The sequence below is a fragment of the Vulpes vulpes genome, chromosome 13 (assembly GCF_048418805.1).
Source record: "Vulpes vulpes isolate BD-2025 chromosome 13, VulVul3, whole genome shotgun sequence".
In the NCBI taxonomy this organism is placed as follows: domain Eukaryota; kingdom Metazoa; phylum Chordata; class Mammalia; order Carnivora; family Canidae; genus Vulpes; species Vulpes vulpes.
The window spans coordinates 46,013,727-46,031,095 of NC_132792.1; the positions used below are offsets into that span (position 1 = coordinate 46,013,727).

The 17,369-nt window shown below is 32.5% G+C and overlaps 1 protein-coding gene across 1 annotated transcript in view; it reads right to left on the minus strand.

The window, feature by feature from the left end:
• Positions 1–7,659: 7,659 nt before the first annotated feature.
• Positions 7,660–17,369, minus strand: part of CNBD1 (cyclic nucleotide binding domain containing 1) — a 352,114-nt gene continuing 342,404 nt past the window's right edge. Inside the window, exons 10-12 of the mRNA XM_026014282.1 lie at positions 9,753–9,862; positions 8,025–8,175; positions 7,660–7,682 (exon numbers count right to left, since the gene is read on the minus strand). Coding sequence (XP_025870067.1) covers positions 7,660–7,682; positions 8,025–8,175; positions 9,753–9,862 — 284 coding nt within the window. The remainder of the gene's footprint in view (positions 7,683–8,024; positions 8,176–9,752; positions 9,863–17,369) is intronic.

Below are 17,369 nucleotides of genomic sequence, written 5' to 3' on the forward strand. Positions count from 1 at the left end.
GTCTGATAAACTAGTGAGGCACTCTGAATGGCTTGGTAATTTCCTATTAGCCAAAAATTTATAATAAGTTTCTTTTATTTACAGGCAATTACAAATTTGAAGTATACAAAACATTTTCTAAGTAAATATAATACATTAACTACAATTTCACATGACTTGTCTTTCAAATTCCTTGCTGAAAATAAACTCATGATTAAGGCTTCATATGGTTACAGATTGAGAATCAAATCTATGAAGATTAAGGACTAAAATTGAACTAATTATTGTTATCAAAATGCTTCGTGTTCAGGCAAGCAAGAGATGCATCATTAATTCTGCTTGTGATGATGCCTTACAAACAAAATTCTGCTTGGCTACATTTCAAACTTTGTTATTTGTAGTCAGGGTCAACTATCTATTTCAACAACACCTACATGGCTGGTGGCTTAACCTAAATCCACTGAGCTGATACTTCTATAATTCTGGGTTAGTAGAGGTATTACAGGTTATTAATCGCCATCTTTAGAAAAGTCTAGTTTCCAATAACACTTGCTTTTTTCTTGAGAAATAAATACCAGCCAATATTTAAACCCATTAATAAAAAGAATAAGTAAGCTCTGCTTTTCTTTATTATTGAAAGATGAAATCTATCTACTTCTACGTCATATATCTTAATAGCTACATATTTTAAAAATTTATAACATATCTACTAAGAAAGAATCTTGCATAGGGTAAATATATAATCATAACTAAAAAATGATTAAAGATGTAGAAATAGAAAATAGAGAGAAAAAGGAAGAAATACTAATGTGAATTTATCTAGGTAAGAGAAGTTACCACAATTAAAGGCAAAGCTGACATTGTTCTTTCTGGGAATCTAGGAAAGGGGAAATATCATAGATTACACTGTTTGTTTTTCAAAAGGAAACATACCACCTCACACAAAGAAAACTTGTTCTGGAAATATAAAAAAAGTACCATATGTGAGTTGATTGAACTTAAATCATTAAGAATTTTGCTGTATGCTCACTCAGATGTGGAATTTAAGAAACAGAATAAATAAGCAAAGGGAAAAAGAGAGAGGCAAACAAAGAAACAGACTCTTAACTATAGAGAACAAACTGATGGTTTACCAGAAGGGAGATGGGTGGGGAGATAGGTGAAAGAGGTGACGGAAATCAAGGAGAGCATTGGTTGTGATGAGCAACAGGTGTTGTATAGAAGTGTTGAATCACTCTATTGTACACCTGAGACCAATATTACACTGTATATTAACTAACTGAAGTTAAATTATAAACTTGAAGGAGTTTACTATATAAAAGTTTGGGAATTTTAATAATGGGATAGATTATTGATATAGGAGTATCAAAAATAAAGTAGACCATTTATTTGTAGACAAATAAAGTATTACGTAACAAAGAACTGTTGTTCTTTGAATTTTAGTGTTATCAGCATTAAATTATAGGTTCTTTTCTCCATAACATGATCTTCCAAAAAATCCATCTTGCAGACACTGTAAATAGTAACCCTCAACCAGAAAACCAAACAAGAGTTAACGAGTATTTGGAAATCAGTGGGTTTGTGAACAAATTATTAAAAAGTATTGACTATCCAGAAAGAATCTAGGTGCTATGGGATACAAAAATTAACAATGGCATATTCTTTGACCTAAAGAAATTAGCAGGATAAGAAATAAATAGTGATTGAACTGGAAATTGTGTAATAATAGTTCTTAAAAGGAATATGTAAAACAATGAATGATATTCAGTAAAGTATTCATTGTGTATTTTAAATGAGTGTTAATGTGTCAAAGGTCAAGATGATCTAAAATCATCAGTACAACTGAACAAAGAAGGACTCTGTAATGTTCTGCCATTTACTAAGCATTTATTGTGAAGATTGTGTTTGAGTTCAAAGTTTATTAGGAAAAGCAGATGTGTAGACATAAAATAAAACACTAGTATGTGTAGCAAGAGGCATATTTATAAGGAACACTTTCCTGGAAATGAGTAAGTTCTAATATTTGGAATTTAGAAGTATAAATAATGGTTTCCCATCTGGAAAAAAAAATGGTTTTCCAGTTGGTTAAGGAGAGAAAACTGATTTCAGAGAAATGCAATAGAATAGACAAAGAGCTTAGAAGCATAAAACATTTTCTGGAAATTATACTTAGTTTGATATTGCTGGACAGTTAGGCAATGAGAATGAAGAGATAAGTAGTTTGGCAGAGTCCATACTGCAGTGGATCTTAAGCTCTCTTAAGAACTTTCAACTTTTCTACACAACTCAGAGCTTCTCAATCAGTGTATAACAAAAGGTTTAAGGTGCACAGAGTTACCGATCTCCTCAGTCCTGGTGCAGCTAAAAGGGATTGAGATGCAGAGAGTCTGATAGGTCACAATTTAGATTAGGAGGAAAGTATCTTACTGTATTTACCCTAAATTTTTTAAAAATATTATATTTTTATGTATTCCATGATGAAGATATTAAGAAGCCCTGTCATAGATGATAGAGTCAATAAAAGGCTTCGAGTTGGGAGGAAAGTAACAGATTTGTGTTGCAGTGAGTTTAATTGGGGACTGTGTGAATAATGGATTAGAAATGATAAAGCTACAGAAGGGAGACATATTAAGTGGCTACTGGAAACTTAAGTAAAAGATGATTAAACTATGAGCTGAGATATGGCATTTGACATAAAGATGAGGAAAGAAATTTAAGGGAGTATTTAGGAGAGAGAATCGATAGAGTTTGCTAAAGTCTAGGAGTGTACATGTCACACAGTAGAATGCAATGAAATGGTGTGATCTAGTGTCCAACACAACGGCCCAGTGGATTTGGGGATTCCTACAGAGTATTTGAGGAAATACATTATTGTTGATTTCTTCAAGAAGCAGGACAGTGAAAAATTTAACATTCTCAGCCTCTTTCTGCCATATCAATCATTCCTAGCCTGGAACAAAGATTGAGATACTGAGTTCTAACATTTCCTCTTCACCTTCCCTTCGGATCCAGCCTACTTACCAAGAAGGATGTTTCTTTTGGCTTTTCCATAGCCCTATCCTATCTCCTGTGTGAGGAGACATCTAGTGGTCTAGCACTAACCAATGACTCAGTAGGTAATCCAGGTGAATTTTGGGATTCAGGATTAAGACTCTAGTCTGCAGACATAAACTACTTTCTTCAATTTCTATCAACAATAAAGGTGCTATTTTCATCTCCCTTTTCTTCTTTATTTTTAATATATTTTATTTATTTAATTGAGAGAAAATGAGAGCATACCAGCACCCACATGGAGCGGTCCAGAGGGAGAAGCAGATTCCCTACTAAACAGGGTGCTAGACATGGGCTCAATTCCAAGATCCCGGGACCATGACCAGAGCCAAAGGTAGCCACTAAACAGACTGAGCCACTCAGGCACCCCTTCTAATCTATTCTTTTGTCCTGTTATCATTTGCTTTAGAATTCAGGCAAATGAAAGGAATGCTACCTATTACGCTCCTTTAAATTCCAATAGATGGTTTTGAGGACTAGGGAAAATGGAACTCCATCAATCAAAATAAGATACATTATTGTTTCATGATCTTTTGTGATATTTCAATAAGATAAACTAATTTCCTCAAGTAAGAACTACTTTTAATTGTCTGCAAGATGTTCAATATATTTGGCTGGTTTTATCGTTAACAAAACAGTTCTTCAATATATTTATAAGATACATAATGGAATAAAATAATACAAGAAAGTTATATGAAATATAATTTTTCACTCAAAATTTTGTCCATAAAAACTAAATAAAACAAAATTTATTCAAATTAATTAGCATTTTTTCTTTCAACATTATTAGTAACAAGTAAAAGAAGATTCATAAGAATAAATATTTCTAAGTGTCATCTTTATTTTTAACTTGGAAATGTATTTTTATATCAAAATTTTGTTAAAAAGCAAAACCAAAAAACAAAGGAAAGGGAAGCATATTTACTCTGGCAAATTGTCCAAAAGTATAGGTACTTCTGATGAGCATTGTTTCAAGGAGACACTTGGTTAGAACCTGCCTCAGCAAGGAGAAATACCGATGTACTGGGAGGTAGATCTTTTCTATTAGAATGTAATCATTGCTTCTGAAATGTCTAAAAGATCTATCTATAGTAAAAAATATAATTTCCTAGGCTTTTGATTAAGAGAATCATTATCAAAGATAAAAGTCTTTGGACATTCTTTCTGTTTAAAAACATTCTTTCTGTTAAAAACTATGTAAAAACAGCTACATAGTTTGTAGCAATGTCACCGTGGAATTGAAAATTTCCTTTTAAGAAAGACAACTTAAATCTATAGCTATCCCTAATTTTTTCAGTAATGGTTGAATTTTTTAAAATAAATTTTATTTATTTATTCATTCATGAGAGACACAGAGAGAGAGAGAGAGAGGCAGAGACACAGGCAGAGGGAGAAACGGCTCCATGCAGGGAGCCCGACATGGGACTCCATCCCAAGTCTCCAGGATCATGCCCGGGGCCAAAGGCGGTGCTAAACCGCTGAGCCACCAGGGCTGCCCAGTAATGGTTGAATTGAGATATAATTAAAAACAATGGTAATTCATTTTTTTAATATGAAAAGCAATTCTTTCTCATTACAAAAGTAGTATACTTGTTTTAGGGTAGGAGGAGAATTTCAGATACCAATAAAATTAAAATATTTGGTATTCATAATTTTAATCTAAATGACTTGAGGTATAAGGTCTGACTCTAAACAAACACGTTACTTTCATAAAAATGACAATCTGATAAACTATATTCTCAGTGGCATTATATAAAAAAGTATATTTATATTTACTAAAACGAAAATTCTACTCCCATTTTTATTTAGATGTTCTAGGTAATGTCTGAGAAGCATGTACATAGGTTGTAAAACAAGTTATTTCCTATTTTCTAAAAGTTAATAACCCGCAATAACAAAGAAATCACTCTTTAAGTATTTTTAAATACTTCAAAACTAATTATTGCATGGCTTATTTAGGGTTGCATATAGATAGTTGTATATATAATTCTCCAGATAAAGTATTTCACATTTATGCGATCTCTTGTGTTTCTTAAATTCTGTTCTACCTATCCCCAAAGTATAAGTTTAGTGAATTCATTGTTCCCATTAGGTATTTACTAAATATTGTTGATAAACTGGGTCATTCAATGTGATTTATATGGTAACAAATAGAGAGAATGTGACTTGTATACCTAAGAAAAGACATGAACTTTAATTTGGTTTTCCAGTAATGCAATTTATAATTCTAAAAAGAAATAGTATATTTAACAATTTTTGATAAATTAGAAAATGCAGGACATGTAATCCACATATGGCTGAGAATTCTGTTGGAGCAAATTGGTTTTATTAGTTTTTGTTTATCTTTTAACAGACAACTTCAAATATAAACAATTATCCCTATCACCAATATAATACACCAGCTAATAATAGTATTACATCCTGATTGCAAGATGACACATGTTTATTATTCTACTTTAATGCTTCTAATTTGTCATCACCTTGATATTTTTTAAGGCACATTTTACTTTCACTTAAGTCCTCCCCTATGCTGTTTTACAGAGATGGATTCATATTTCAGATAATAAATAGCAGGATAGATGGAAACACAATGAAGTATTATGAAAATGCAAAAATAAGGAACATTGTTCATGTGTGGAGATGATTCTTCAGCAAAATTGACCATTACATTTCTCATTAAAATGATTTAGCTTCTGGGAAGCCTGGGTGGCTCAGTGGTTGAACGTCTGCCTTTGGCCCAGGGTGTGATCCTGGGGTTCTGGGATTGAGTCACATCAGACTCCCTGCATGGAGCCTGCCTCTCCCTCTGCCTAAGTCTCTGACTCTCTCTCTCTGTGTCTCTTATAAATAGTTTGAAAAAAAAAATTAGCTTCATATATATATATTTTTTTTTACTTTTTTGAAATAAAATATAAAATAATTAGAATGCAGAAATAAAAAGACTCTGGGGCACCTGGGTGGCTCAGTGGTTGAGCGTCTGCCTTCAGCTCAGGTCATGATCCTGGAGTCCCGGAATCAAGTCCTTCAGGCTCCTGGCATGAAGCCTGCTTCTCCCTCTGCCTGTGTCTTTGCCTCTTTCTGTCTCTCATGAATAAATAAATAAATAAAATCTCTTTTTTTTTAAGACTCTGAAATTAGGGATGCCTGGGCAGCTCATTTGGTTGAGCACTGGACTCTTGAATTCAGCTCAGATAATTATCTCAGGCTCCTGAGACTGAGCCCTGCGTTTGGCTCCATGCTCAGCAGGAAGTATGCTTCTCTCTTTCTCCCTCTGCTGCTCCCCCCATTTGAACTCTCTGTCTCTCTCCTTTCTTTCTCTCTCTGTTTCTCAAATAAATAAAAAAAAATCTTTTTAAAAAAGACTCAAATTAAATACAGTTGATCCTTGAACAGCAAGGGCTGGGGCGCAAACCCCTGAGCAGTCAAAAATCCATGTATAACTTCTGACTTCCCCAAACTAAACTACTAATATCAAGCAATTAATACATATTTTGTATGTTATATATATTTTATAAAGTAAGCTACAGGAAAGAAAATGTTATTAATAAAATCATAAGGGAGATAAAATACATTTTTCAGTACTGTAATATATTTATCAAAAAAAAAATCCATGTATAAGTGGATCCACACAGTTCAAATCTATGTTGTTTAAGGGTCAACTGTAAAATATTTTATTTTCTTATAAGTTTTGGGAAAACAAGCAAAATATAACCCTTAAGAACATTTCTGTTTAGGAAATGTTTAATTAGGCACACAAAGTGTCAGTAGCTTTAAAACTCAGCCTCAAATGAACAGAGCATATAGAAAGAAATATTAAGCATACACCACACATACAAAACACAACTAAACTTATACTATACCATCTATTTTAATTTTAGGTTGCCAGACAGCAAAGAATATTCTAATACATGCTTCAAAGGGGTACTTTCATGTGTGAAATGTTGATTTACATAAAAGAGTCTACAGTGTATTTGCCTTGCACCAGTTAATGTAATTAGTACAGGAAAAGAAAAACTTAGCCTATATCAAGTGAGAATATTGTAATTTTAATTGATGGTTGGTATTAATTTTTAAGTCACATTTACCTTGGGGGTTGCATTTGAATGCCACAGAAACAAAGAAAATTAATCAATGCTATTTCAAATTTATAAATTAAAAAAATGGATATATGAGTTTAAATTTAAGCAAAATCACAGTCAAGCAGGTAGAGAGTACATATTCTTTAAAAAACATAAACAAAACTTGAAAATCAGGATAAGGGGATTCAGTCAATCATACATGGATGATCACAGGAATGTTTCTAATTGAGTTTATTTAAAGGAAATTTCTCACCCATGTTAATTTTTATGAATTTTTCCTCTTTTATCCTTTATCTAATGGTTGATATTAGTTTTGTTCTACAAAAAAACTATATTTTTCTTAAAAAATATCCTGTTGTCATCACTTATTAATCCCTATTCATTTATCCTTCATACTCAATTGCATTTCCTATTTGAGTATAATGTTTGGAGGACCAAACACAGGTAGCTGCGTGATTACTCTTTTAATACTGCTAATGCTAGAATTTCAGATAAAGGCTTAAATGCTAGAAGCCATGATTCTTCACATACACTTGGTATAGATTAAACATTAGAAGATAGCACACTCTTGACCTGAATCAGAAGCATAGAAGCAAAAATTGTATAGATGAAAAACCAAAAGATGCTTCTTAAAGGGAAGGAAGGAATGATGCTATTAATGCTAACTTGGGAATGAGCAGATACTTTATTATTTTCAAATCAAAGTGTTTTGAAATATGTTAATACTTCCTAAAAGTAGCACAATTAAATCTGACAGAATAGGAAATGTTAAAGGGGACTATGTATAGATATATTCTTTCTGTAAATACATATATATACACCTACTCTTGAATGTCCATATCTTTCTGTGAAATATATCCATGCTTGTCAAAACTTCATCAAATAAAATGGCATAAAAGACATGTATGTATTTACCAAATAGGTCCTTATCTTCAATGATTGCCATCTCAACCTCTTTTCCAGTAACTATAGTACATGTGAAAGGAACTTGAAGAAGAACACTAATCTCACCAAAGGACTCCTTTTCCTTAAGTTTACCCATACAAACAAGTTTTTTAATTTTTTTCTGTAAGAGATACAGATAATTGATGTTCAATGAAACTACTTTCATACAATGGATACTGTTACTATAAAAAATTCACTGTTCATAAATCATTTTGGTATATGGTATTTAATATAAATTGCAATTTCAATAAAGTCAGAGAAAACAGTTATGTATATATGTATTTAATTATATTAGAACCATAGTAAATTGATAAATAACTTCAGCATATCTAAGGTAATTAAAAGTACCGTCATTCAGTGACCTGCAAATTATTTTTTAATCCACTAAGATGTTTAGCAAACATTGAGCTCATTCCATTTTTCAAGGTCCTAGCTCAGCTTTGTATGTTTTGTGATCTAACATTTGTCAGCCTCAGTTGCAAGGCACATTTGTTAGGATTAATAGTGAATAAGAAAATAAGCACAGAGTGCCAGGACCAGAATTGATGGAATTAATGGCCACAGATGGAATTCCATCCAGAGTTTCCTGTTTAAACAAAAAAGAAACATGGAAAGTGAGTTTGACTCAGGGAACTAGTAATTTATTTCCGAATTGGAAACAGTGGAAAAGGACCTACAGGTTTTTAGTATGCATGAGTCTGGAGAAAAAGGCAACAGTCCAAATTACCTTTTCTGGGAATTCTCAACAGCATGAAACGGGGAGTAGTTGATGAACAGCAAAATAAGAAACAAAACAAACAAACAAACAAACAAAACCTAAAAGCATAATAGCTCTCAGAGTAGGATGATGACAGGAACTCAGAGCAGGGGAAACCTTTACTAAGTAAGTATCCTGGGGTCAAAACAATATCTAACTTGAAGAATTGCCACTTGTATAAATGGCAAATCTTCATACTGAATATAATTCATGTAGCAGAATTCAATGAAGTTTATTTTACATATTGAACTGAATGCTATTGAAGACTGTCCGACCAATCAAAAAGGGATTAGCTCTAACTTTTCTATCACTCTGCATTAGTGTTCTTTCTGTGACTGTTCTAGAACTTCATAAACCTGGCATCATGTAGACTGCACTCTTTTGGGTTTGATGGTTCTGCTCAGCCTAATGCTTTGAGCTTCATGTATATTCTTGAGTGCATTAGTTCTCTTTATTGAAGTATGGCATTCCATTGTATGAAGAGATCACAACGTTTCTATCCATGCAAGAGCCCATGGACATTAGGATTACTTACAGTTTTTTGGCTTATCAAGATCCATGTGGGTCTTCTTGTAAATGTGTATTTTTATTTCTCTTTAGTAAATATCTAGTGTGGAATTTCTGGGTCATATGCTAAGTGTATTTTTACCAATTTGATATACTTAAAGTGGGAACTTGTTGTGGTTTGAATCTGCATTTCTCTGAGGAATAAAGATATTAAGCATCTCTAATGTGTTTTTTGGTCATTCCTGTCTTACAACTCTATATAATGTATCTTACTTTCTTACAACTTACAACTCAGTAAAAAGAAAAGAAACAACAAAAATTAGTCCAAAAAATTGAAGAGAAATTTAACAAAATAAGAGAAACAAATAGCAAATGTTCAATAATTAGGCTAGATTCAATTATGACTAAAGAGAATATACAGGTTTAAAGCTTACCGCTTTTTTTGGTTCTAGTTTCGTAAGTCCTACAATATTTCTATAAATGTTACAATATCCAGAATTGATATAGGCCACAAAAGAAATTATCTTTCCACTTTCCACTATCACTGAAAATAAAAGAGATAATTCATTACACACTCTTCTCTACAAAAAAATTTAGATATGACAATAAAAGATGACATATTTAATTCAGAACTATTAATGGCAAATTTCTTTTTTTAATGGCAAATTTCTTAATGGCTAGCAGCTTATAGGCAATACTCAGTAAATGATAAAAAATTTACAACTGTTATTTATATCTCTAGCCTAATGTATAGGTAAATATTGAGAAGACTTTGGTAGTAGGGGCAATGGTATGCTAGTAAACTGTCAGGTGGAGGAAATGAAAGTGTGCATCAAGTCCCATTTTGTAGCATTTGCTGATTTTTATGGTGAAAATATCCCTTCCGTGGCTAACTTCAAATTGCTAGCGGCTTAACAACCAGTTCACAGAATCCCTGAGTATTTAACTTTTGGCTCTCTGGAGGCTGTGCCTTGAGCTAGGACTGGCATTCTACTAAATATAGCAGTAGCTCAAAGCAAAGGCTTTGAGGCCATATTGTCCTGGTTTAAAACTCTACTGTCCCACTTCACAAGTGACCCTAAGTAAATTATAGAACTTCTCTGAGCTTCAAGTTTTTCATCTTTAAAATAGCAAAATTGGGAATCCTTTCTATACTTGACTCATGGTAATTGTGTATTGAGTACTTCCCTTAAGGTCTGGCATAAAATATTATGTAACAAAACATATTATTATTATTATTATTATTATTTTCTCAAATTTGTGAAGCCACACTAAGGTCAAGATATACTTGAAGGTGAACTGGATAATATCTTTACAACTATCAATGGGTTAAGAAGCAATGTAAATAAAAAAAACATTTGATCTATATAACATGAGATTTATCAACGTAATGTAAATAATAAAATCAATTGGATTTATAATTAATATAATTTAAAATTAACTATTTCAAATTCAATTTTAGCTTTGTTCATTCTAAAACATTTCAATATTTTTTCCTTAAAATTCCAAACACAAAAGTTATAATATAAATATAAAGATACATATGTATCTTTCTTGTAATTTTATAAAGTAGACAATTAAAAACATTTTCAATTATTCAAAAGCATTCTCATAGTGTAGAAAAGCATTTATCAACATGAGAAAAAATATTGATTATATTGAAAAATAAGCTAGAGAATAGTATATCTCTTCAAAAATTATGGTTAAAAAAGAACAAGGTGACAATTGGTAAATATAATTTACCATAAGCAAAAAAGCGAATGCCAGCAAATAATGTAAAATACTTTTAAGATAAATCAAATGACATTTCAATTACTTTGTTGACATGTTTATGAGAATATGCCATCTCCTTTTCCTCATATAATATTCAGAGCTCAAAGTTTATAATTAAAATATTAAAAGGTTATTCTACTGTCACCAATCATTTATTTTGCTTAAATAAAATTTTATGGTAACACTTCTCTCTTATATTGTATTTCTTACAGCTAAACATTGATACTATAAATTTTCTTGAGATATGAAAGTAAAGTAGGTCTGTAAAATTATGTGTAAATTGTATAGACAAGAAGAAATTTTCTCATAGATCCTACTCTGAAAAGCAGAGTATCCTTCTACCAGAAGGTCATATGATAGTAGAGAAAAGGTTATAGTAGGGACTATCATATAACTGTTTTACTTCTTTTAGTCAATCAGTAGTGTATAAAGGAAGGCATAGAGTTTCTTGGTAACTGTTATGAGAAAAGGATGCACTTAAGTAGGCACTAAAGAAAGAAGCCCATTATTTTAAACTTTCGGAGCTGCACCACTGTAAATCTTTTCTTGAAAGTCAAGCCCTATATAGATCATAGGGAAGCATACATAATACCAAAGAGGATAAAGACAGTAGAAATTCTTTGCATTGAAGGCAAGGCAACAATGAAAAAGCCCAATTACGGCAGCAAAGTCTATGAGGCCATCTCATTCCATAGAGTAGATATTTGTTACCTGAGCAATTGTCTCAGGTCTTTATAATAACCATAGCAAATGTTAATCTGAATGAAGACAATATAGAAAAACCATTTTCATCTAGGTAAGTAGTCTGAATTTAATATTACAAAAAATGTGGATCAACACTCAGGTAAGAAATTTTAAATATTACTATTTTTGACTAGAAAAAAATCATATGAATTACCTGTAAAGACTTAATCCTCCCCCGCCCCTCGCCATTATGTTTCCGACTTTTACTCATTTGGCCTCTGATGCTGCTTCCCATTACAAAGAACTTATGTCAGTGATGTCAAGATTAATATTGTCATCTCTATACCCTTTCCTCTTGGATTACATAAAAATGACAACATAAAATGATTCAAAGGATTATAATACAATATTAAGTGAAAAGATTTAGTCATGGACTAGATAGATGAAATTGTATTATTGTTTAAAGGTCATATTCATTGATGCTCAGGAATTAAAGTTGATGTGTATTTAAAATTAGGTTTTGGAGCTTCTCATCAAAAATTCAGACACATATCCTAAAACTGGAAATCATTAGGCCATTATAAAAAGAACAAACTTGATTTTATCTTAAGGTAAATAAGAAGGAGAAGAAAATCAGAAGGATTCACAGAAAAAAAAAAAAAGAAGGATTCACAGAAACTAAATGTTAGGCATTGTTCTTTTTATTTCGGTTGTTTATTATATGCTAGAAACTAGTCGTAAGTCCAATAAACTATTTTATTCCAATTATCAGATCAGAAGCCATGATAAGAAGGATAATTCCTTACTGGCTATTAGCATCAGCACTGGGACAGTTAAGGTCTCAGTTTAAATGGAAACTAGTGATTAGAAAGATTGTTAAAGGACATCTTCTTAATTAAGATAAACCCCAGCCCATTAGCCTAACAGACCAAAACACAGTTTTGAACCAGAAGTGTGTCTGAGGATCTGTGAGACTGATACAGCATCAAGCAAGATATGCATTAGCTGGATGAATACTAGACTTCCTTGTAAAACTAGGCTACTGGAAAAAGAATGATATAGAAGAATAGTACTACTGACTGCTATTTTTATTGAAGTATAAGTAGTACACAATATTATATATTAGTTTCAGGTATACAATATAATGATTCAACATTTGCATACATTGCAAAATGATCATCACAATAACTCTAATTACTAAGCACACAAAATTGCAAATTGTTTTCCTTGTGATGAGAACTTTTAAGTACCACTTCCTTAGTAACTTTCAAACTTATAATACGTTATTGACTATAGTCACCATGCTTACATTACATCATGACTTAACTTATTTTATAACTAGAAGTTTGTGCTTTCTGATCCTGTTCACCCATTTCACCCATTTGCCAATCCCCCTCCCCTCTGGAAACCAGTGTATTCTCTGTATCTATGAGTTTTGTTTTGTTTGTTCATTTATTCTTTAGATTCTACACATAAGCAAAATCATACAGTATTTCTGTCCTCTAAGTTTGCTTAGTGTAACTACCTCAAGGTCCGCTCCTGTTGTTGCGAATGACAACACCTCATTCTTTTCTAATAGCTAGGTAGAAATTCCATTGTATGTATATAAAACACATCTTCTTTGTCCATTTATCTACCAATGGACGGACACTGGAGTTTTTTCCATATCTTGGCCATTGTAAATAATGCTCCAGTGAACTCAGGGGTGCATATATCTTTTTGAATTAATGTTTTCACTTTCTTTGGATAAACATTCAGATATGGAATTGCTGTATCATAAAAAGTTCTATTTTTTAATTTTTTGAGGAGCCTTCATACTATTTTCCATTGTGGCTGCACCAATTTACACTCCCATCAACTCCAACTTTGAATTATCTACACTTTTCCATTTTTTTCTCAGTAAATAGATGATAGATAAATACATACATACATACATACATACATTCTATATAGACATATATATATAAACATATATACTCAAAACCAGAGATTTGAATACACACACACACACACACACACACACATATATACGTATAGGGGAAGTGTAAGTATATGATACTTCAAGGAATTCCATATTCTTCCCTCACATATACCGTGTCTTTTATTTAATATTGCTCTTTTTGTTACTTGAGCTTTAGTGAGCTTGGTGTTTTCAGAATTACACATTTGGTTTTGCCTTTTCATTTGAATTTGGAACACTGCTTTGTAATATTTGATACTCCTCACACTTAAGGATTACTTCAGTAAATATACCACATAATATTTACCTGTGTCTACCCCTAAGTAAATGGTATATATGAATATGCTATTATTATATAAATTTTGATCAAGTTTTCCAGATATATCAGGCATATCTGGGCTTTAACTGAAAATCACTGAAGGAAAGAAAGTGCCATGAGCAAGAGTCATCATAAACTCAAAACTATAGATATCGACTTCCAAACACCAAAAACTCTGGAATTACCAGGTACAGAATGTAAAGTGATTATACAGGAAATAGTAAATTATACAAAGGTTATTTCTGAAAGGACTTTTATAAGATAGAAACTTTCCTTTTAAGTTTGGGAGAGGTAGATCAACTGATTTTGAGTTATCATGATTATTTAAAAAATTTCATTTTAAAATGACTGGACTATACCATTGCTGTCCTTTTAAAATCAATTCTAAAGTTTGTTTTGTTTTGCTGTTGACTCTGTGAACACTATATGCAATGTATTTGTGTGAATATTGCTTATGTCTTATATTCTGGGGTTAAGTGGATCTCATATATGGAGTTCTACATATATCTATTGGCTTGAATTCTTTATTTGTAACGTTCAGTTTCTAATTGTCTCCAATTTTAATCTATTTGGTCTATGGGTTCCTCAGAGGGCTATCTATAAATAGTTAACTACAATGATTATGGTACTTGTTTCTTTCTATAAGCTTATTGGTGGTGGTTTCTTTATATACTTTGAGGCTTTTTGGTGCATACATGTTCCTAAAAATCACGCTTCTCACTCTCATTCTTAGTATCAATATAAGGCCTCATTTGTTTGCTACAATATTTTCTTTGAGTTCTATTGTGCTGTATGTTAGGACTGTTTCATCAGCTTAACATGCATACTTTAAAATAAATACATCAGGAAGGGAGACAGAACATAAAGACTCCTAACTCGGGGAAACGAACTAGGGGTGGTGGAGGGGGAGGAGGGCGGGTGTTGGAGGGGAATGGGTGACGGGCACTGAGGTGGACACTTGACGGGATGAGCACTGGGTGTTTTTCTGTATGTTGGTAAATTGAACACCAATAAAAATTAATTAAAAAAAAATAAAATAAAATAAAATAAATACATCATGTCATTTATATTGTTCTGTGCTTTCATTACCTTTTTAAAATATTTCTTTTTTATCCTTGTCAATATTTTCTAGTGAACTTTCCACTTCTGTTTGTGTAGATAAACATTATTTTTCAGACTCCATGGTGTAGAGGTACCATAATTTAGAGGAATGTAATCATTTTCCTAGAGTTAAGCTTTTTTTAAATATTGGAATAGTTTCTTTTCTTTTTTTAAAAGATTTATTTATTTATTCATGAGAGACACACACACACAGAGAGGCAGAGACACAGGCAGAGGGAGAAGCAGGCTCCATGCAGGGAGCCGGTCGTGGGACTCGATTCCTGGTCTCCAGGATCACACCCCGGGCTGAAGGCGGCGCTAAACCGCTGAGCCAACAGGGCTGCCTAGAGTTAAGCTTTTAAATGGTTCCAAGTGTTGCTAGTTAAAAGTATGATACAATAAATGTCCTATGAACATCCACAGATAAGTGCAAAATTTTCCATAAATTAAACTTTTCAGCTAATGGACACAGGAAAAGATGTTCAACATCACTCACCATCAGGAAAAGACAAATCAAAACTACAATGAGATACCACCTCACACCTGTCAGAACAGCTAAAATTAACAACACAGGGAACAATAAGTGTTGGCAGGGATTTGGAGTAAAGGGAACCCTCTGACACTGTTGGGTGGAGTGCAAACTTGTGCAGCCACTCTGGAAAACATTTTGGTAGTTTCTCAGAAAGTTAAAAATAGAACTACAATCCAGCAGTTATACTCCTAGGTATTTACTCAAAGAATATAAACATACACATTCAAAGGGGTACATGCTGATGTTTATAGCAGCATATAGCCAATCATGGAAATCAATAGCCAAATCAGGGAAAAAAACCCAAAGGTCCATCGACGGATGAATGGATAAAGAAGAGGTGGTGTACATACACAATTGAATATTACTCAGCCTTCAAAAAGAATGGAATCTAGCCCTTTACAATGATGTGGATGGAGCTAGACTGTATTACACTAAGCAAAATAATTCAGTTGAAGAATGATAGACGTGTAAGATTTCACTCATTTGTGGAATTTAAAACCATAAAACAGACCCTTAACTATAGAGAACAAACTGAGGGTTACTGGAAGGGAATTGGCGGGCGATGGGATAAGGAAGTGATGGTCATTAAGGAGGGCATTTGTTGTGATGAGCACTGGGTGCCATATTTAAGTGATGAATCACTAAATTCTACTCCTGAAACTAATATTGCATCATATCTTAACTAATTGTAATTTAATAAAAACCTGAAACTGGAAAAAAATGAATTAAGTTTTTCATATAGCATCTAGTAGTAAATTCTGATAAATTTTTGATAAATTGGTAAATGAAACCTAATTATTTCAATGGTTATGTCCTTGATATTTACTGAGGGTTAGAATCCATTTGTTTATATATTTACTATTTGTATATTTTTAATGAATTTTGGTCATATATGCTGTCCATTTTTAATACTGAGCTTTTTGTCTTTTCTTATTTATTTGTAGTAATTCTACACAGAGTATGGTTATTTAATCTTCATTATTTTATACATTGCAAATATTTACTTATAGTCCCCTAAGAATGACATATTTACATTTTTATATTTATATTTTATAATTTCTTATATTTATAATTTCACCACATAACTTTTACTATTTTATATGTGATCAAACCTGTTAAAATTTTGATAAACTCAAAATTGAGACAATTATTACTAACAAAATAATCCCATATTTTGTTTCAATATATTTGTAAGATTTTTTAATTTAAATGTTTCATATTATTTATATTTGAATAATGCATGAGGTAAGAATTTTTTAAAATTCTATTTATTTGAGGGATCCCTGGGTGGCGCAGCACTTTGGCGCCTGCCTTTGGCCCAGGGCGCGATCCGGGAGACCCAGGATCGAATCCCACGTCGGGCTCCCGGTGCATGGAGCCTGCTTCTCCCTCTGCCTATGTCTCTGCCTCTCTCTCTCTCTCTCTCTCTCTCTCTCTGTGTGACTATCATAAAAATAAAAGAAAAAGATTTTATTTATTTGAGAGACAGCAAGAGTGAGAGAGTGCAAGCAGGGGGAGGGGCAGGAAGAAGGACAGGTAGCCCAATGATGGGCTAGATCACAGAACCCTGGGATCATGACCTGAGCCAAAGGCAGATGCTTAGTTTACCGACTGAGCCACCCAGGCACCCTTCAAGTAAGAATTTTTATCTCATATATATGTATAAAGGTCCCAGAACAATT